We start from the raw sequence: 23,115 nt of genomic DNA on the forward strand, positions 1-23,115 counted from the left end.
ACGAGGAACGATGGTGATGATTTCTTGCATCCACATGTGCGAAGAAATTTTTGAAATAGATTCTGGATTCCTTAATGTATGAAAACTAAACGTAGATTTATTGAAGTTATCGATTAATATATGAATGTAGTTCAAAATTCTCCAGAACGACAAATACCTGGAGTTATTTTATTCACTGATTTTCATAAAGCTTATGATTCATTTTATCTTAGAATTTCAAATACAATATTTTACACTTTTAAATTTTGGACCAAGTATCTGTGCTGTTCAACTAGACCAAGCATTAACTGTGTTATACAAAATGGGATTTTTAAGATAGAAGGGGCTGTTGCCAACATGACACAAAACTCCATAATAAATTCTGTAGAAATTATGAGTCCAAAGTATAATGCGACAAAATAAATATACATGTATAGACTTGTAAAGGAAGTGACTAAATGGAGAGGAAAAGTTTGTTTATTACAGTGTGCAAATAACAGTTTTATTTTAAGACAGTTAAAAAAAGAAGTCTGAAATCTGCATTATAGACCTTCTCTCCCGCTTCGCTAAATGTTCTGGTGTAGAAACCATTCTGATAAAGACGATTTGGGGCTCAAGAATTATAAACTATATGACGATGCAGAAGTTCGAGGAAAATCAGATTCGTTTAATGTTTTGGGCTTAACGTACACTGTGAATTTAGATTTTAACAAGAAGTTGAAAATGTTTGCAGAGAGAAATAATAGAATGATCCATAGGAAATTTTTGCAAATAGTTTGTTTTTATCGAAAATATTGACCCTGCCTTTTAGTTGATAAAACAACTGGGGAATATTTTATCCAAATTCTTACATATAGATAGATTTATTCAGGTTAAAAATCAATGTATGACACAGGGTGATATAACTAGCATGAAAGGTGAAGATAACGAACAGTGATCAATCTCATAACTCCTATAAGCAGTACAAATAGAGAGTTGGGCAAACATGGACCCCTGGACACACCAGAGGTAGGATCAGGTGCCTAGGAGGAGTAAGCATTCCCTGTCGACCGGTCACACCCGCCGTGAACCCTATATCTTGATCAGGTAAACAGATTTATTCGTAGTTAAAATCAGTGTGACAAGAACGGCCTAACAATCGGTATGAAACACGTCAGACAGCATTTGACCCTATGATAGGTTGTATTGGCAAACTACATCATTATAACGACCATAGATTTTGCAAAATGCTGATTTTAAACGATACTGTTGGAACCCCTGCACCATCAACTTGTTTGTCAGTAGCCTGCTGGGATTTAAAAACTGACCATATGCAGAACAAGCTCTTGCGTATAGAATCAGCTGAGAGATATGCACACCATATACAAGTGATAATGGAATATTGCTACATAAATATGGGAAGTTGACGATGAAGAAGCTGAAATCATCTTGTTTGTCATCAAGTTGAGTTGTTAGTTTGCCGTTAATATCTATTTCAATAAAATATTTAAGTATGAAGCAGAAGTGGACGACTCTGTGATGTTCCCTGGGATATATCGAATCTACATACAAACGAAAAGTATTATTGTTGATGGATAATACGTCGTCGATATATCTAAATGTCAAATTGAAGGTCACATAAACTGACAAGAACAATGAAATATAAATACATGTATCCACTTCTGGTATGATATTATCATTATATAATAAGACTAGAAGTTTGAACTGAATAAACATATAACAGTATTATCACAGTATTATTGCATTGATTTGCACCTATGAAAGGACAGCAAAATTAATTGCAAGAAAACCTTTGCAGCTTGATACTGAAAATACCGGATGTAGAATGATTGGCATAGAAACATTTATAAAATTATCAAACTAACACAGATAGTACGTGCATATAAAATATCATTGTTGAAAAGTTTTGACCCCCCCCCCTTCTGGAATATTTTTCTGATTTTGTCCGTTTCTCTCTGAGACAAGCACTTACGGTAAATCCATACTCGCAGTTGTATCTGATACAAGTTTTGAAAGTGTATTTATTTCCATACATTAGAGTTAAAACTAACAAATTATCCAATAAAATGCATAGGTCATCACCTTTTTAAGATGCGAGACGTAAATAAACAGAATCATATATCACCGTCAGAAAATGGCAATTTTCCTTAAACAGCATTATCTAAATTTCATACAAATTGGTTATGACGATATAATAGCATTGATAACAATTTCATGTCTGTAAAAGTAAAGGAAATCAATCACATAATAGACTTGATATAGAAATCAATAAAAACAGAGTTATTGCCCTTGGATTCAATATTTTAAAACGTATCGTTGATTATTCATAATTAACTTAGATTTTTGAAATAGTATATTTTTAACAAGATTTTTTACAATAACTATCGGAAAAGACTCTAACAAAAGTTATGGTCCTATCATGCATACCGGTAAATTTAAATAAATCATTGATTTTGCAAAATCTGATGACTTCACAGGAGGGTGGAATTACTTTAAACAAATTCAAATATTAATCCAGAATATTTACGAAAATAACAGGGTGTAGCACGGTACATTTAGGCCAGTTTGGAACAGAATATTCACAATGCCCTCAGGCAAGAATCGCGTCCTGATTTTTTTTTTTTAATTTCTTAGTATTGATAATTCTAAGAATTATTATATATTGTTTCAGGGCATGAAATAAAGGTAGAAAATATGTAATCATTTGTTTTTATACAAAAAAGACTTGTAAAGTTTGCAATTTGCTTTCAAAACATGTAGATAATAATACTTAGTATGTGCAGCTATTGTGTTTGTTTGATCTGCCTGAATTATGTATATTGGAGACGTCATACATATATATAGCAGTATCATGACTCGGTTTGCGTTTAAGTTAATCCAATTCTCCTGCCTTTTAAAAAACACCATGTGAAGCTATCGACTGTTCCTACACACATATGTTTGTTTATTTGTACATATGTAAGGAATTCGGTGTGTTCGTTCACAACATAGTCCAAAATTCAGAGAAATAATAACAAGAGGAATTCACATGATCTAACGGAACGAACTACTTGTAGTTTCCGTCAATTGGATATTTTGTTCTTGTAAAACTCAACCGGATTTTGTTGAATACATTAGAAAACGGTGTTCAAGAATCTAGTACGAAGGCGATGACAGGAGTGAAGATTGAGTAAAGCGCAATCTGGCGAGAACGGAAACGAGATCCTTTTTTCAAAATGAAGACACAAGATCCTCTTATATTCCTCCGCGGCTTTGTTGCAAGGGAATAAAATAATGACGTTATACACATAAGTCAACGCGGTTTTATGTGTTTTCCCTGCTTTGCATACACATACAAGTACATGTTAAAAATTTGAACTCCCTCTCTGATGTGATGTTATGAAAATGTCTTCTCATTTTTAAAACATTGCTCTGTTATGTTTATACTATTTATATGGATTAATTAATGAGAATAATATATTTATACTATCTTAAAATATGGATTAACGAGGAGCGATGATGATGAGTCATTACTCTTTCTGTAACATGTTAAATGCCTATCCATTTTTCATTAAAAACATCAGTTGAGGTTCGAACTCATAATGTTTTCTATGTGCCAACATAAAGAAATTTCTTTTAATTATATTTTAATACAAAATACAAATAAACTAAATCTGGCGATGACGGATAGGAATTGCAGGCCATGATGGTAAGACCTCGAACATTAACCTAAAGACATACATACTTTTATCCAGGTGACACGTCAAAAGTCAATGGGCCACAGAATTATTTTTCTAAATAATCTTCTTTTCAAAATTAATACCTTTGTGTTTCCTTTTGGAAATGACGTCGCTTAGGTATTGCGGTATATACCTGTTCACTAATGACTAGTTAAAACACCAATGTAGCTTCAGGAAGATTGCCAGCGGGACACGATCGGTCAATCAAATGAAATTGCAGTACAAGAATGGCGAATATATGTTGGTTAATTCTATTTTGTTTCACATGTACGTCTCAATTTCGAAAAAAAAAATCATTTAGATTAATTTGACGTATACATTGAGCTCAAGACCGTAGCAGTGAGGATTTTGTATCGTGTCAACTGCTACCGTGACATGAAACCTCGACTTTTAAGGTCATATCCAAAAGAACCATAACGTTCAATTCGTAACAGTCAAAAAGGTACCGTATGTAATACGCCTCGAGTTAGACGCAAAAACCGAAACCCCGTGTCACAGCAGTTGTAGCACGATAAAAATCACTCTCTGTTCAAAGACCGTAAGCGCCGAACATAGAACTCAATTTTGCAGCCCTTCACCGGTAATGGTGACCGTCTCCATATGAGTGAAAAATTCTGGAGAGGGACGTTAAACAATATACATCCCAACACCCTTACACACTGACAGAACTATGTCACGAGAATCTTTCCATAAGAAAATCAATGTAGACAATGATGAACTTTTTATTTAATGATAGAATACCGGTAACTGTTTCGGTTCAATGATGAAATTACTGTTTTCTTCAATAAGAGAACTGTTTCGGTTCAATGATGAAATTACTGTAAACCATTTTTGTTAAATTAAAAACTATTGTTTCTGTTTAATAAAAACACAACTGTTCTGATAAAATAACTGTTTATGTAACTTTCTGTTCAAAGAAGAAAAAAATGCTTTAACCATTGCCGTATTTCTTCTCAAATATTGTATTGGAAATAATATGAATATCATACGGAATATTTAAGAATTGAAAATACATGAGAACATGGACCGCGACACTTCACGCCCGCATGCTTCTTGAGGCGTAGTATGTCAGTGTGAGGCGTAGTATGCCAGTGTGAGGCGTAGTATGCCAGTGTGATGCGTAGTATGCCAGTGTGAGGCGTAGTATGTCAGTGTGAGGCGTAGTATGCCAGTGTGAGGCGTAGTATGTCAGTGTGAGGCGTAGTATGCCAGTGTGAGGCATAGTATGTCAGTGTGAGGCGTAGTATGTCAGTGTGAGGCGTTACATATACCCTCATGTATTTCAGTTCCTATATTTACCCTCTTCTTTCATTTCTGTCGAAATTTCCAACCACTAAAATAGACGAACTATCTTATCAACAACTGCATCACATTCATGAGGAAGTTGTCATCATTACAAGTGGTAAAGATAACGAAGGGAACAAATTTGGAAGTGTAAATATTTCAGATTGATTGAATGGCGCATTACAAAAGATGCACATAAGTAATCGTATCGAATTAGACCAAATCATAATGGTGTCCGATTTTCGATTAGACAAAATAATTTTCCTTATCACACATTTCAGTCGGCCTAAAATATCGACCATTGTCTGCTCAATGTGTACAATAAACTTGTATCTTCTTTGTTCAAAACCATTGTGTAGACAGTTATTAAAGATTATTAAATATATGTACACTAATATTTTCAATTCTTGTTAACAATACAATGAAAATATATTTCTGCTTTTAAAGATGACTCGTGTAATTTAACGAATAATAAATCTCTTGTCAAAACAAACTTATACAAAGAAATTAAAAGGAGTGAACCCGCACACAAAGTATTTCAAAGTCTTTATTCACACAAAAAACGTCAATTATGCTAGAGTCCTAGCAAATTTAGCTAATCTATTATGGAATTTCGTCCATATGCTGGAAAAACAATTCTATTTAATCCATGTAATATTAAATAAGGGTTGTTAGGAATACACTTTGTCTCAGTAGAGAAAGTTACATCGCGGGAAGCGTACATAACACACGCTCCTGGAGAATCATGGCTGGAGGTAAGCTAAAAGATAGACTACAATTACTTAAATTTTTTTCCGGAATAAAGGAAAATATATGATGACAATTATTTGTATTGTTTCCTTTTACTTCCAAGTCGAAAATACATATTTTCTTTTTACTCAATTTCACAGGACGATGGATGACAGTGTTAATTATCAGTGTTCTCTCTCATGCAATTCATGGTAAGCATTACATATTTTTTCTGTTTATAATGGGCTTATATTTCTTTTTAAGGTCTTTTATACGATATTCTATTTTTCATTTTCGCTTGGGTTTTTTTTTTTTAAATTAATTACGTTTTCGCTAAAAAATAATATTTTTCACTTAAGATTACATGTACATGTCGCAACAAAAAGCAAACTTCTCTTGTTTTCAAGTCTATATCTTATCTAGCTATTGAATGGAAATGCATTTACAAAAAGGTCATGTCTATTATTAGTAGTAAAAATAAATCCAAAGACAAATCAAATACAGAATTCAAGCAACGACTTTATCAAAACTGATTTTTTTTTATTTTTCAAGTTCAAATATTACAATGTTTGTTAATATATGATGATTTGTATATGTGTCAGCGTTATTAATATATAACATTATTAAATATGTCTTAATAATTTATTCGTTTCCATAGTCTAAAACATATTACAAAGTCTCAAATATTTCAGGGGGTGCTCCTAACAATAGAGGAAATGAGTTCATAATTGGTTTTATGGAAAATCAGGGAACCTCCATCGATGTCGAAATCTTTGTTACCACCATGCGTACCATAACTGTTAACGTCAATGTCACTACGCCCCGATACTCCTCGTCCATTAACGAACAATTCAGCGTCAAAGCTGGAGAGGTCAAGCAACTTTTATTCCCACCCGGAATCCGACCGACCGGCAATAGTAAAGTACCTAATGCCGTGCACGTGAAGGCGGACGACGACGTCGTAATTTACGCCGTGAACAAAGAAAAGTACTCTAACGATGCGTATCTGGGCGTCCCAGTGGATGTTTTGGGAACCGAGTACTATGCCGTAACTTTCTACCCACCAACTCAGCAGTGCGAACTAATGATAGTTGGAGTTGAGGATGGAACTACCGTTACAATAAAATTTCCCGCCAGTATGCAGCAGTCGGTCACGTGGAATGGACAGTCTTATGCCGCCGGGGATACCCTGACCGGAACCGTTGATCGTTTCGACACATGGCAACTGATTTCAAAAGGAGACCTAACGGGAGCCTACATCACATCCGACAAGAACGTTGGCGTTATCAGTGGAAACAAGAAAACAAGAATCGGAAGCGGGGGTTCTTCCGATCACTTGTGCGAAATGATGATTCCAGTCGGCAGATGGGGAAAGAATTACATTTCTGTTCCAATTCCGGCCAGAACGGTGGGAGACAAATTTCGATTTATTGCCAGTGAAGCAGGAACCACAATCACCATTTCTGGTGGACACACGGAAACCATTACTCTGGCCAATGCTGGTGACTTTGTTGAGAAGGATATCGAATCTACAGCTTACTGTTCCATTAAGGCGGACAAAGCTATTATGGTTGTCCAGTTTGTACTCAGTCAGCAGTTAAGTACGGAACCATCCGATCCAGCTATGATGATTCTTCCTCCCATTGAACAGTTTGCCGCTGACTACACTTTTACCACACCTAAATACTCTTCACCTCCTGCAACCTACGACAGTTTTTTTATGTTCGTTATCAGAGAGGATGACAAGGATGGCCTGAAAGTTGACGGATCCTCTTTCCCTTCTTCCACTGTTTATCACCAGGTAACACACAATGGGGTCAATTATGCTGCAGGCTACATCGAGGTTGCAGAGGGTACACATACTGTACGTCACGACTCTCCAATTAAAGTTTTCGGTGGATACCTGTACGGAAAAGCCAAATATGAAACATACGCCTTCTCTACCGGAACTCGACTTGCTCCCATCAACACAGTAAGAAATGGTCGACTAACTTCAGTGAAGAATTTCTGAGCAGTATTTCATTTCAATTTTTTTCTAATTTATCCTTAACCACCGTATCAAATGAATTTTCATTCAAAAGTAAAGAAATATACATGTATATTTAAGCATTATTCGCTGGAAACAAACATTTTGATTGCTTGTTGTATGTAAATGGGTTTTTTTTAATTAGCCATGCACTCCAACAACCACTGAGATTGGTGATGGTTTAGACAATGACTGCGATGGTTTGATCGATGAAGAAGCATGCTGGGACAGTAACTCAGGTAAGACGAATATAAATTTTGTTGCATACTTATTGATAGACTGTTTTACGCATCTATAGCATTTACCTTGCCTCATCCTAAAAGAATGATTCATATATTCAATGGATTTCAGATGATGATGGTGATTCGAGACAAAATGAAGACTGTGCAACTCCACCACCAGGTGAAGTATACCGCTTTGCAAGAGTAACGTACGAATATGTAAATCATTTCGAATATATGTCACTACGTACGTTTTATATTTACAGTTGATGGCGAATGGGCAGACTGGAGTCAGTGGACCGCATGCTCAGTAACATGCTTTTCTACCACTGGTGCCAGCAACAGCGGTTCCCGATCCCGTGAAAGAACATGTACAAACCCCGCCCCAGCGTACGATGGAAAACAATGTGTCGGTCAGGCTTCAGAGGCCGACGCTTGTTCAATCACCAATGTATATTGTCCAGGTAGACTTATTGACCTATTTTCACCATTTCCTAACGTTGAACACCTTTAAGTGCAAAACCTTGAGAATCCCCTTATCTTGATTAGTTGATGGTGCATGGACATCCTGGGAGAACTGGGGGACTTGCACGGTCACTTGCGGCAGCGGTTCCCAGTCTCGTCCACGCACTTGCACAGACCCATCTCCTCAGTATGGCGGAGCAGACTGTGCTGGAGACAATAGTGAATTCAAGCAAGGCTGCAATCCTTCAGCTTGTCCAACTGCTAGTGTTAACAACTATGTACAGGTAAGACAATGAAGGAGATTTTGCAGGTATTGAATGTGTGTATATAACATAAAAGTTTTATTCTTTTAGTTTTCTATTGGATTCTTCTACTTTGCTATTAAAATATATTATAGATATTTCAAGTTTCTTGGTCCCATACAATATATGGTTTAATGTGTCCGTTCGTCTCCACAGCACTGTATATCAGGGTATTTCACTTGTCTGAACTCCACCAACAAATGTATAGAAGAGTCCAAAAAGTGCGACTGTAATTCCGACTGTTCAGACGGAAGTGATGAACTGGCTAGCTATGCGGGCTGTCCACAAGGCACTGTACAATACTGCCAAGCAAGCTTACCCTCTGGTGCACAAGGTGTGTTCATTTGTTGTTAGGGATAATTACTTTGAAGGAATTCAAGATGTTGATGATTTGTATTGGTTACTAATTAGAAGTGTGCACGTGTTAGTGGCTATGTATTGAATTTTGATTAAGATTAGATACTCTAGTTAAGAAAGCGTGTTTGTATTCTTGATAGATAGCAAATGTTAAAAAGAATAAAGAACTTAAACTTGAGAAAAATATATTATAAAACATCAACAAAAATGATAAATAAAATTCAGAAAGAACACAGGTTGTATAATTCCAGCATTTCCTTCTTCCACTGATTTTTAAAATGATTGGGGTTTTTTTTTCAGGCATGATTTGGAGTTGTGCGTTGGTCACCTTTGCCTATCTGTCAGCCATCGTGTTTCATTTCCTTAATTAACCAATGACTTCGGAACTCTGTGATATGAATTTAATTAGATTTCGTAAGCATTATATTTGTGGTGTTTTAATTTTTGCATCAACTCGTAACTGTCATTTAACCTTTTCGGTTGCTGATTATCAGGAATCATTACTTTTATAACTCTTTCTTTCCTTAAATATTTCCAACAAGTATGACGTGATATGCTTTATCACACTAAAAATATGAATATACTTTTCTCAATTCAATTTATTTTGATTTATTTATCATATACGAATTCCTTTTCATGAAAAAAAAAATATACACTTACATTGTAATGTGACTTGAGATTTGATCTTAATCTATTCTGTGTAATTGATGTACATAATGTAAATTTGTTGTTATGTTTAATTTCCTGTTGCCTTTGATCATTTTTATTAAATTATGTTGTTTCATCCGATCTGTTGGTGTAGTCAGAGTTTGAGGAGGCGTACACTGTTCACTGACCACTATCCAATAGAATAGTGTGCAGGTCATCTCCAAAACATGTATACATATATTACGAATTACAATGAAAAACGGCACGAACTTTTTACCCTACTGAAATTGAACTCGAGACCTGCGGGACCAATCTTCTAGTAGCGTGTGACCAGGGCGCTAGACACCTCGACCACTAAAATTTGCTTTCGACGACAATGAAAATTCTCGCTAAAATGTTCCACGGTCATAAGGACTGGAATATAGTCATCTGATGCAAATTCCAGAGGGTCATAGGCTTTTATAAAGTTCAGAGATCGCAATTAATTATTTTCAAAATATATCAAATGTAAAGCACAGAGAAACCCGGAGTTGATTTTACGAGAGAGGTATCAGATAAATATTCTAGTGAACCAATTATATGCCCTTTAGGACATATTCATTGTACATCATAAAGTAAGATACCAAGAGTACAGAAATTAGATTTTCAGTGAAATATTCGTACCCATGATGGAGAAAAATCCAGAAAACTATTTAACCTACTTATAGCCCTAATGTAGATCACGGTGCACCAATCAAGTTGAAATCTGAACAATGTATTTCTCTAAGAGGAAGGTTGTAACAATTTTTCAGGGCAATGCCTGTATTCAAAAGAAAAAATATCTGGAAAACTGTTTGACCCATTTTTACCCCTAAAGTAGACCATGGTGTATCAATCCGGCTGAAATGCAAACTGAATTTATATTCCTCTCAGGGCAATATCCGTATCCATAACAATAACAATGTTTTTCTACTAAGTGATACTACGACTTTGACCTTGAGAAATAGGCATTCTCCGCTTGGCATAAGGTGTATGTGTACCAAATTTGGCAGTCCTAGTCCCAAATGTTTGGTTTAAATCCTGTCTGCAAGGTTTGCCTACTAAATGATACTACAACCTTGACCTCTGACCTTAAAGAACAATAGGGGTCCTCCACTTAACATGAGGAGTATATGTATTTAACTCCAATAGTTCGGTCTGTATTCTGCCTTCACGGTTTTTCTATTAACTGATACTACGACCTTGACCTTTGACCTTGAAAAAATAGACATCTTCCTCTCGTCAAGGTGATGTAATGTACCAAGTTTTAAGATTCTGGAGCTTACGGTACAGTCTGTATCCTGTCTACAAGATTTTCCTTTTAAGTGATACTACATGTAAAATTTTGATCTTTAATATCTGACCTTGAGAAACAACAAACATCTTTCTTTAATCGTGGTGATCAAATGTATTAAGTTGTAAGATCCTGGAGCTTTTAGGTTTGGTCTGTATCCTGCCTACAAGGTTTACTTACTAAGTGATAGTAGGACCTTGACTTTTGACCTCTGACTTTGAAGAACAAATGACATCCTCCACTTGGCATGAGGAGTATGTGTTCGAAGTTTGACGATCCTAGTCTCAATAGTTCGGTCTGTATTCTACCTATAAAGTTTTCCCCCTAACTGATACTATAACCTTGATTTTTTACCTCTGACCTTGAAAAACAATAGGCATATTCCTCTCATCATGGTCATCAAATGTCATCAAATGTATGAAGTTGTAAAATGCTGAAGCTAACAGTTCATTTTGTACTTTGCCTACAAGGTCCGGACAGACAGACGGACGACGCCATGCCATAATACGTCCCGTCTTTGACGGGGTATAAAAACACAGAAAAAAGCAAGAACATGACATGACATGAAAGAAAAATCAACCTCAAAGTGGTAGCAATTGGGGATTATTCATGTAATTATTTATAGGTGGCAATAAAATATAAGATTTATATTACATTTTGTATGTATAATCACATGAGATTTGATGTTATGCAATCAGAAATGCGAAAATGAATGACATGTTTACCCATAATGAAGTAATAAATTATTATTGCTTTATATTTATTTTTTGTCAACTTAAACAATGCATATTTTCTAACTTATAAATGTTGAATAAAAAAATGTTCAGCTTGATAAATGATGGTTGATTCTCATTTCATATAATGCATATAAACGGTTCTTTATTTGAAGAAATATAAAAAAGATTGATATATTTCTAGCAAATATGTCACTTTTAAATAGATGACATTCAATCAGTGAATGAATTTTATCTTTGATACAATAATTCATGCCACACATTCTAAAATTATCTATCGTTTTCAGGTGTTGTTTTTTTTGTTGTTTTTTTTGTCTATCGTTGATTATGATTATTTTTATATATCTTCAACTTTCATTTCTGAGCATTTATTCTAAATAAATATCAATAACACATATACATAATTATTTTCTATCTATATATCTATCTATATAATCGGATTGGCACAACATGTCGGTGTTTAAGTATATTCGTCTTCCTCGAAAATTAAAGGAATTTCCCAGTAGAAAACCATCAAACTTGATAGAAATTTTCTTCAAAGTTTTCACAAATGATACATATTTCGCACATTATATGGTCACTATAACGATCTAGATTGCCAATACAACTTATCATTGGGTCAAATACTGTCTGACGTGCTCCATGCCAATTGTTAAGCCGTTCTTGGTACACTGATTTTGACTACAGATAACTCCGTTTACCTGATCAAGATATAGGCACCTGATTCCACTTCTGGTGTGTCCAGGATTCCGTGTTTGTCCAAGTATTGATTTTGTATTGCTTATAGGAGTTATGAGATTGATCACTGTTCGGTATCTTCACCTTTTCATAAACTTCTTCCAATAATCTGCATTCCACCTCTGGTGTATTGTCGCAGATGACTATTTACAAATGCCCATGGGAACCACCGTGCTAACAAACTGTACGGTAAATATTTACATCAGGTGCAGGCGCGGCTGAAAGCCATAGCTGGTATGGTAGTATGTACAGCTAAAACATTTTGGTATTATGGAAGGGCGGTCATCTGAAGGCTGTCTTTGAATCCATCCAGTGTAGAAGCGGTGACAGATCGTGTTGGTAAGTCATTCCAAAGACGGATGGTAGATGGGAAGAATGACTGCTGGTGGCCCTTTGTCCTAGAGTAGGGTACGAGGAAACGGATGTCATGTCCACGGGTTGTTACTGTGGCCACTCTAGGAATGAGATGAGTTGTTGGAATCTCTATGAGTTGGTGTATGATCCTGTATAGCATGATGACTTTTGCTGTATGTCTTCGTTGTTGTAACGTCTCCCATTGCAATCATTCCATCATACTGGTGACACTACAGGTGGTTCTGTAGTCTCCAGTGACAAAACGTGCAGCTCTTCTTTGCACCATTTCTAGTCTGTTGATATTTGACTGTGTCACTGGGTCCCAGATCACTGATGCATATTCCATCACTGGTCTCACTAGGGTGATGTAGCATTGCTCCTTGATCTTACTAGGACATGTGTTGATGTTTCTTCTAAGGAATGCATTGATGTTATTTGGCTTCTGAATTACTGTTTCTACATGTATGTGGGTGTTCCATGATAGGTTGTTGCTGATGTTAAGACCTAAAAACGTTGCTGATTTTACTGTAGCCATGGATGGTGTAGTCAGTAATGATGGGTTTTCTCTTGTTGGTAACTCTCATTATCTCACATTTGTCTGGGTTGAATTTCATCAGCCAAGTGTCTTCCCATTTTTGCAGGTTGTCTAGAGTAGTCTTGCATCCTCTGTTGTACTGATCTTTCTGTACAGTAGGCAGTTGTCTGCGAATAATCTGGCTCTTGATGATACTAATTCAGGTAAGTCATTGATGTATATCAGTATATAAACGTATATGTATATAAACGTCCAGTTTATTTCTTGACCTTTAACAGGTAATTTTGTCAGTGAATAAAGAGATGAGTGACTAAATGCAACGAATTTATCCAGACAAAATTCGCCATCTGTCTTCTGTTTGAAGGTGTTTTCTATTTTCGTTAAAAATACAATTCATAAAGGGAGTAGAAATGAAATATTTGTTTTTAGGATATGATGTAGCAATATTAGTTCTGTAGTGTTGTTAGCTCACTTCAGCCATAAGGTCAAGTGAGCTTGTTTCATCACCTGTTGTCCCTCATCCATTTATAAACTTTACACACTTTTAACTTCTCCAGAACCATAGGGTTATTTTCAACCAGATTGCCATAAAGTATCATTGGGTAAAGGGGATTTAGAATTGTTCAAAGAAAGAATCACACCCTTTCAAAGGTGACATAATCGAGAAATAGTGAAATTATGGTAGCATCTGTTAAAAATCTTCTAAAGAACTACTGGACCAGAAAAAACAGAACATATGTGAAGGCTTTCTTGAATGCCGATTCAAAATTGTTCAAACCAGAGCCCTAGGGGTAGGACAATAGTGGATTACCTTTACGTTGGGATGTGTAGGGGAAATCTTTTAAAGTCTTAATTCTTCGCAAGCACAAGAAGGCCTTGATAAGTTTTATTTATACGCAAGCATCCTCAGGTAGTGCAGATTCAAGTTTGTTCAAATGATGAGCGCGTTGGGTTGGATGGGGGCCATTGTACGGGATCAAAGTTTTATCTTGGAATGTATAAGGAAAATCTTTTACTCAACAACAACAGGGCCATTATTAATTGTATTGATATACAAACATCCTCAGGCAGTGCAGAGTCAAGCTTGTTCAATTTGTGGCCCCTGGGGTTGGATGGGGTCACAATAAGGTTCCCCAAAGTTTTACATGGGAATATACGATAAAAAGCTTTTAAAAGCATTCTTATGAAAAGCCGAACAATGATTAGTGATGTTAGTAAACAGGTATCCTCAGGTAGCACAGATTCTTTTTTTTTAAACCAATGCCCCCAAATGTAGGATTGGGACACAATAGCGGTTACATTGGACTTTTGATATGGGAATATATACATAGCATATACACAACTTTAAAAACCTCTTCAAGAGTAACAGGGATATGGTTATTGACATCAGTATGCAAGTATTTCCAAGTAGTTGAGATTCAAATTTATTCTAATCCTGGTCTAGGGGTAGGGTGGTAAGATGGGGCCTCAATAGGAGTTTTACACAAGAAGCAGTCTAAAATTAGTCTCAGTAACAGCAGGGTCAAAGTTAGTCATAACAATATGCAAGCATACTTGGGTAGTGCTGATTCATGTGTCTTTAAATCAATCCCTAGGGGGTAGGTCTTGGCCACAATATAAATTCAAAGTGTTTGTGAAAATTTAGAAAAAGAAAAGAATGGACTATGAAGTTAGGATGAAGCTGAAATTTTACATGATACTAGAGAAATATAAGGCATCACTATGTTAAATTCAAGTTGTTTTAAATCATGACCACATTTGGCTTTGGTGGGGTAGTAATAAGGGTTAAAAAATCATGGGAATAAAGAGGTTTTTGTCTTGCTATTTAAAGAAGAGTATTCTTATGAAGAACAGCAGGACCGGGTGAGCGTTGTGGCCCACTGGTCTCTTGTTTTTAACACATGATGGTTATTTTGATTTCTATTTCCAACTCATTTGGCATTTGCCTAGTATCACTGAAACATAGACATCAAATTCAGTGTCCACATCGAAGCTTATTTCCGATATTCTGTCAATTATTGTACTAGCTCTGAAAATAGCGACTTACTTTTTTATTCTATTAACAATACTCATTTTCATTTATATGTCGATTGGATATATCCCTGTGAACTCGAGATAAAAGACATCATAGAGCCTTCCATACCTGTTTCATCAGTTGATATTTGATAAAACATGTCAATGGCAAACTAACAACTCAACTTTATGACAAACCAAAGGACTTCAACTTCATCATTTTTGTATAGCAATATTCCATTATCACCTGCATATGGTGTTGATTAGATGCGCGAAAACATGTTCTGCGTATGGTTGATTTTTAAGTCGAGGAAGACTGTCTGATGTGTTTCTTATCATTTGTTATGTCTTTATTTACACTCTGATTTTGACTACGGATTACTCCGTTTACCTGATCAAGATGTAGAACTCATGGCGGGTGTGACCGGTCGACAGGGGGCACTTACTCCTTTTTGGCACTTAGTTCCACCTCAGGTATGCCGAGGGCTCTGTGTTTGTCCTATTTTTTGTATTCTTAAAAGGATGTATGAGATGCATTTCTATTCATTATCTTCTCTTCTTTGTTTTAAGAAGGGGGAAGTGTTTTGGTCGATTTAATGCATCATCCACCGCAAAAAACGTATACAAGAAGATATGTACCAGTTTACACAGACATATTTTAAGACTTCGTTTTGTAAAGATTTTCCAATGCTATGAGAATTAAGAGCATGGTTTGAAAGTATATCTATAATATGACCCAGGGTATCTGTATAACGCGTATCAGGGTAATGAGTCACGCACCTCGGGGTAATCGACACCGCGCCTCAGAGTAATCAGTAACGGCTCAATGTTAGCAGAAGTACTGCTTTTTATCGGCATTTCCTCTAGATCTCTGATGCGGTGTCCCAGTCGGTACATGTGTAAGTTTTGTTCCATATATTTTGAAGAATTTCTATGAATTTGAAAAGGTTGTTTGTTTTACGTCCCGTCGAGAATTTCGCACTCATATTGAGATGTCTCCAGTTGCTAATCTGAAGATGTAAACATACCTGTACAAGGCAGAATATATTTAAAGATCTGTTTTTGCTTTCAGTTTCACGAAAAGGTGAAAATAACGAATACGTTCTCAGAAAATCTAATCCTGTTTTATATGTATAAATATACAAATTTCGAAAGGGTAAGTTAATAAATCAACAGTTCGTTCGACAAAATAGGGTAACCATATCAATTCACATGCCACTGAATTTTAAATTAGATAACAGAGGTAAGCATTTCTTAAACATCATCATCAGTATGCACAGCCTAACATTTCAACCACACAAAAACCGGGTTTAATTTCTATGGTATGTTTTTAGGAGTTTGAAATACAATGTATGCAATTCGTATGCCTGAATGTTTAAGCTCTATTTGAATAATTACACAATCCGATTTGTCAGATCTAACTCGGCACATCTTACAAATCATGGCGTATAAATAGGAAAACCATGTGGTAGATATGAATTCAGATGGAGTCAGATCGAATAGAGAATGCAAGTCGGATGGTTTCAACCAATCAAAAGCCTGGTCATCATGGTTAATCTAAATACATCAAAATTAACACGTGGATGTTTCCCGAAATTTTGCTCCAAAACGATTTAGATTAATTTAGAGATCAATTTGATATATTATGGGAATTAGGATGTTGGGAAATCTTGGCGGGACATTTTATTCCATGTGTTTCAGTTCAAGATGGCAGGAAAGAAAAAAGAGGAGTTGAAATTAACAACTGAACAAATTGATTGAATTGAATTTTACCACACCAAGGCCTCGCCCATGTCCTTCTACATGTATGTATATCTTATACGTATATTCTAATGGTAGGCAGCCGCACAAATATCGTCTTCCATAATTGAATTGTAAACAAAGCACTAAAAATGGATGTTAATGACGTACACGTCTGACAAATCATACAGTGTAAATGAAACAATGACGTCAGATGTGAAATCAGCTCTTACCGATCAGATCGTGTAAATAACCCTTGTTATGTGTACCTTTTAACTCACACTAACACGGCTTATGAGTAACGATTTGCTTGTAGATTTATCACCAACAGTCATATTGAAAATGAATATTTCGGGTGGGGGGACTCAAATCGAACGTCTTTAAACTCATCAAAGTTATAGTAAACAATCAATTATTGACCATTTTTTCAAATATTTGTACAAGTACTACGGTTATGTCATCAGAGGTCGACACAATTCAATTCATAATTTACATCATTCAGTAATTGGTCTTCTCATCTGCATGTCATGACTGGATGGTACAGAGATTCGGTTTATTCTTCTTCTGGAAAGGGAATCAATATTCCATCATCTTATTTTCTTTGTAGATGTTATGATGAGAATAGGAGAGAGAAAAGTATTCTGATTGGCATGATAGCCTAGTACTATAATCATGCTAATAAAAGTTTCCTAGCAGCAAAGATAGGCTCATAAAATTTTCAAGTTTTCACAGTAGAAGTGTATAGGAATTTTTCATGTTGATTTTTAAACCATTGTAGTCAGTATTTCTCAAAACATCTGATATGCAGGGGAAATCCATTGTTGAGATAATAAACGAATAGGACGAGAAATGTTTTCATTATTGGTTTTAGTGATACATATACATTTATTCAATTTTCTTATGATATCGAATAGAACAAAAAGTTCATTGTTCAAAACAAAAACATTGTAAGTGTGTGTCTTGTTTTAAAAAAAATTGTATCTCTTTTGTACATGTACTTATACAGACCTTCTCGATAGAAAATTAGATGACAAAGAGATGCAAAACCAATGAGACGTAATCAATGAAATGATTATCATTACGATGTCAAAAGTTACAGATTCCCTTTGTGTACTGTCATCCATTTTGATTATTTTTCATCATAACAAATTCTCTGCAAGGTTTGCAATTTGCGGTCTATAGAGTGGATGAATCGAGTACCAAGAATCGACAAAATAGGTAGGCTTAAAAAACTTTTGTTTATAGATTAGTTAGGCTTCTGTCGCCATATTGTATTTCATGTATCTAGACAAAGTTTGGAAATGTGTTATCCATGCCTGTAATTAAGGATATCGATCTGCTGATTATGAATTCACTCATTAAAGTACATGCTACTAAACTACATCGCTTTTTTAAAGTTGGGAGGGAGCATTCAGAGAAGCAGTCTTGATAATTATTCACAAAGAGGTACTTTCTCTGATGTATCACCGGAAGATAAAAGATAGGGATCAATCAGTCAGTGGATCAGAAAGATATCTTTACCAAGAGGTAAGGGCACAGTTCCCCATTGTTCTGCGTACATGAATCAACATTCTACTGTAACTGATTTATCAATATAACCAAAATTTACGTTGAAAATCTAGCTTTTGGTTTTAATTGTTAAACAACGCACGTATTTATTATAATAATTTTGAAATATTCTTCACAAGTCAATTAAATGACATTTCAAATCAGCAATGAAATCATGCATTGGCCATCTAACCTACCATCACCCCCTTTAACAAAATAAAAAAAATATTCAATCTAATGAACACTAATTATCAACGTTGTTTCTACATTGAAATTTCAATGATGAAAAATACTCATCTTCTTATATAATCTACACATTAAATCGACGTTGATTCAAAGTTTCTATCTTTGCTCGTCACGAAAATATTTTCCTCCTGTCTTTAGTAAACCAGAAATGATCAAAGAATTATATAAGTTACATGCTACCCTTTCAAAAAATTCATGCTTCAGTTTTATACACATTTAATATCCCAGTCAATGGGATGTATGGATAGGAGTTATCGCACCTATACTGGATTCCTAAACTTCACAAAAAAATTGCTGGATCCAGTAAGTGCTCTACCAAGCCCCTATCTTTCCTCCTCACGAAAATATTAACAGCTGTGGAGGAGAAACTTCAAACATGCTGTTTCACAACATATGCCAGAAGCGGTGAAAATCAAATATGGATTCTAAACAATTCTAATGACCGCTTAGTAAATTTAAAATCGCAAAAACTTTTCTCAAATCAACAACGTCTAAACGTATGACTTTTCAACACTTTACACGATCATTCCTAACGATAAATTATAGAGTAGACGTTTTGACATTATAGACAGTTGCGTCTTCAACAAAAAAGGAAAAGAAATATCCAGTGAAATATCCAATGATCAGTCATCCTAAACATGAAAATAAGCTGGAGTTCCTCATTGACAATATCTTCATAGTCTTTGATGATCAGGTCTTCTAAAAATATGTTGGAAATCCAATGGGCACAAATTGCGCTCCTTTGTTAGCGAACCTGTTTTTATATTCTTCTGCACGAGAAGAGTAAATCTCTTGCTGTGGCCTTCAACTCGATATTTAGATATATCGATGACGTTTTATCTATTAACAATAATCACTTTCATTCATATGTCAATTCGATGTACCCCAGTGAACTTGAAATAAAAGACACCATAGAGTGCTCAATAGGGTTCAAATCTGGACTTCGAGCAGGTCATGGTACTGTCATAACTAATTCTCCACGCAAAAAGTCCTGCACATCAGTGAAACGGTGTGCTCTGGCATTGTCATCCATGAACACTGGTCTTAGTCAAAGAGAGTGATTGTCAAAATTAGGTACACCACTTGCAGCAAGAATGTCCCTTTGGTAATTTTATGCATTAAGGTTGCTCCTAACTGTGATATGATCCAGCTTACAGTCGTAGGAAACACTTTCACATCACAACTGATCCACTATCAAACAATCGCTTCGACAATATTTCGTTCTGCACATGCATTTGTAGGTTGCCGTCATACAGGCATTCGTCTATCTGTGACTGTTGTCCGACCAATATAATTTTCTCAAAGAGGCCAAGTTCCAACGTTGACGAGCTTTATATTATTACATACACGCTGCTTTGTTGGTTTGGTGCAAGCAAAGGTCAAGCCACTTTATAAGTCTTCTTGCACGATAGCCAAATGACTTCGGTCGATGTCACGCTGTTATCGTTAAAAACAAACGATGTGGCAACCATTCCCTTTTTAAAACAGAGATGTGGTAAAAAAATCGTTTAATCATCCTTTTGCATTGTCCCCCTAAAAGGGATGTTTTACAGGGTTTTCCAATTCTTACAAAATCTTTGACGTGGTTTGTTAACTGGTACTTTCTGACATTTCTACAGATGGTTGAATGGTGATGACCCACTTGATAACCAAATTATTTCAATGATATGCCTACTTCCCTCATTCCAATAATCTGCCATGGGATTGCATTTAGGACTTTTGAAAGACCTATAATTTTAATGTGCAAAAATGTGGGATATTCTTTTTTTTTTTTTTTTTTAACAAAAAGAGACAGCGTAATAATGTATTACATATGTCATTTCTGTATCGCGGGATATCTAAGTAAGCCTGATGAACGAGGCAGGCCTAATTTTTCCATGTCAAATACAAAATATCTCAATAGTCTTTATGATACCCGAGACATATATAACCGTTAAAGCAGCATGTAATCTGTTTATCCATGAATGATTTGATGATTTCTTTCCAAATATAAAACAAATACATATAAATGTACAACATTGCATAAGGGTATAATCCGAACTTTCATAGTATTGTCCTACATCGTCTACCACTAGTGAGGTATTTAGATGATAAAACCCTCAATTACACAAAATGAAAAAACATCTACTGAACAAAAAGGTAAAAAATATTTTCAGAATTAAAAAGAAACGTCATGAAGACGATGAGAAAATTCGAAAGGAATCACGTAGGACGTGAATGTACCTCAATCAACAGCTCCTCACTGACAATTAACCCACGAAGTCACACAATGTTCTTCTGTACTCAATCAACAGCTCCTCACTGACAATTAATCCACGAAGTCACACAATGTTCTTCTGTACCTCAATCAACAGCTCCTCACTGACAATTAATCCACGAAGTCACACAATGTTCTTCTGTACTCAATCAACAGCTCCTCACTGACAACTAACCCACGAAGTCACACAATGTTCTTCTGTACTCAATCAACAGCTCCTCACTGACAACTAACCCACGAAGTCACACAATGTTCTTCTGTACCTCAATCAACAGCTCCTCACTGACAATTAATCCACGAAGTCACACAATGTTCTTCTGTACTCAATCAACAGCTCCTCACTGACAACTAACCCACGAAGTCACACAATGTTCTTCTGTACTCAATCAACAGCTCCTCACTGACAATTAACCCACGAAGTCACACAATGTTCTTCCTTTAAATATACAATATGCGGTAAATGTATTCGGACACTTAGGAACGAAATTTGTATTTTCAGATAGAGTGGGTCTTTATTGCGCTATTTTGTAAGCGTAAACGATAGATACTTACCCGGTCTTTCAATGTTTCTTAGCAATAGAATATATCAATCAATGACCCATTCTATGGAAATAATGTATTGGAATTGGCATTTAAGCCAATTTTAGGTTAATACAGCTTGTGTACATACAGTCAATAACCTTCAAATTCGTATGTATGTTACAGTTTTATCAAATTAATTATCTTGAAAAGGTGAATATAAAGAACTGTGATCAATCTCATAACTCCATAAAGGAATACAAAATAGAGAGTTCGGCAAACACGAACCCCTGGATATAACAGAGGTGGAGTCATGTGGTTAGGAGGAGTAAGTATCCCCTGTCGACCGGTCACAATCGCCGTGAGCCCTATATCTTGATCAGATAAACGGAGTACTCCGAAGTCAGAATAAGTGTGCCAAAAACAGTTTAACAATCGGTATGAAACACGTCAGACAGCATTTGGCTCAAAGATAGGTTGTATTGACAAACAAGATCGTTGTAACGACCATGAAATTTGCGAAATGCTGAATTGAAACGAGACTGTTGAAATGTCTGTAACATCTACTTGTTTGTCAGTAGCTTGCCTCGATTTAAAAATTGATCATATGTAGAACAAGCTCATGTGTATCGAATCAGTTGAGAGATATAAACATCAAATACAGGTGATAATGGAATAATGGCACATGAATATGGAATGTTGACTATAGAGAAGCTTACATCATCTCGTTTGTCATAAAGGTGAGTTGTTAGTTTGCCATTAACACCTATTTGCAATAAAATATGTATCTACACTACCTATCACAAATAAGCATACACGTAAGCTTTTTACACATTCTGGCATGAAATATATTCAATAACAATGAAAAAGAGCTGAATTTTGTGTATAACTTTCAATTTATAACAATGAAACAATCAGTAAAGGGTACAACTTCATTATATATGAAACAATTAATGGACATTCAATATTTTCGGCATAGTCTGTTAATTTGTAATACTGATTTATTTAAGGTGAAAAATCAAATAATCTTATAAAAGTACATACCAAATACACAACGATATGTATTAGTAATTAATTTGAAACGGTTTCAAGTTAAGGTTTGTATAATTTCTCTATTTAGAGAATTCAGAAAATCAAGAATTTTGATAAAATTAAAATAAGGAGATAAAAAGTTCAAAGCCTAAAATTATCTATTTATATGTAAAAGTTATGCATATTGTATCAAAAGATCTGTATCTATGAAGTAACTCATTATTTTTATGCGCAAGTAACTTATTTTGGTGAGTGTGTTATTTATTTTGGGCAGTGTAATTAAGAAGCAGATGTGGAGGACTTTGTGGCACCTTTTATTTTGAGTTCACTGGGATATATCGAATCGACATATGAATG

General features: G+C 35.4%; 1 protein-coding gene across 1 annotated transcript; it reads left to right on the plus strand.

The window, feature by feature from the left end:
* Positions 1–5,878: 5,878 nt before the first annotated feature.
* On the plus strand, positions 5,879–9,857 carry LOC125660221 (IgGFc-binding protein-like). The gene is made up of 8 exons (XM_056148611.1): positions 5,879–5,923; positions 6,404–7,683; positions 7,883–7,976; positions 8,089–8,139; positions 8,225–8,422; positions 8,508–8,707; positions 8,882–9,059; positions 9,383–9,857. The coding sequence occupies exons 1-8, from the start codon at positions 5,881–5,883 to the stop codon at positions 9,451–9,453; spliced, it is 2,115 nt and encodes a 704-aa protein (XP_056004586.1). The 5' UTR covers positions 5,879–5,880; the 3' UTR covers positions 9,454–9,857.
* The last annotated feature ends 13,258 nt before the right edge of the window (positions 9,858–23,115 follow it).

Source organism: Ostrea edulis, chromosome 9 (genome assembly GCF_947568905.1).
Source record: "Ostrea edulis chromosome 9, xbOstEdul1.1, whole genome shotgun sequence".
Classification (NCBI taxonomy): Eukaryota; Metazoa; Mollusca; class Bivalvia; order Ostreida; family Ostreidae; genus Ostrea; species Ostrea edulis.

Coding starts and splice junctions, on each gene's coding strand:
- LOC125660221 (XM_056148611.1), top strand. CDS start 5,881: ATGACAGTGTTAATTATCAGTGTTCTCTCTCATGCAATTCATG. Junction 5,924..6,403: donor TCTCTCTCATGCAATTCATG/GTAAGCATTACA, acceptor CAAATATTTCAG/GGGGTGCTCCTAACAATAGA. Junction 8,140..8,224: donor CTGTGCAACTCCACCACCAG/GTGAAGTATACC, acceptor TTATATTTACAG/TTGATGGCGAATGGGCAGAC.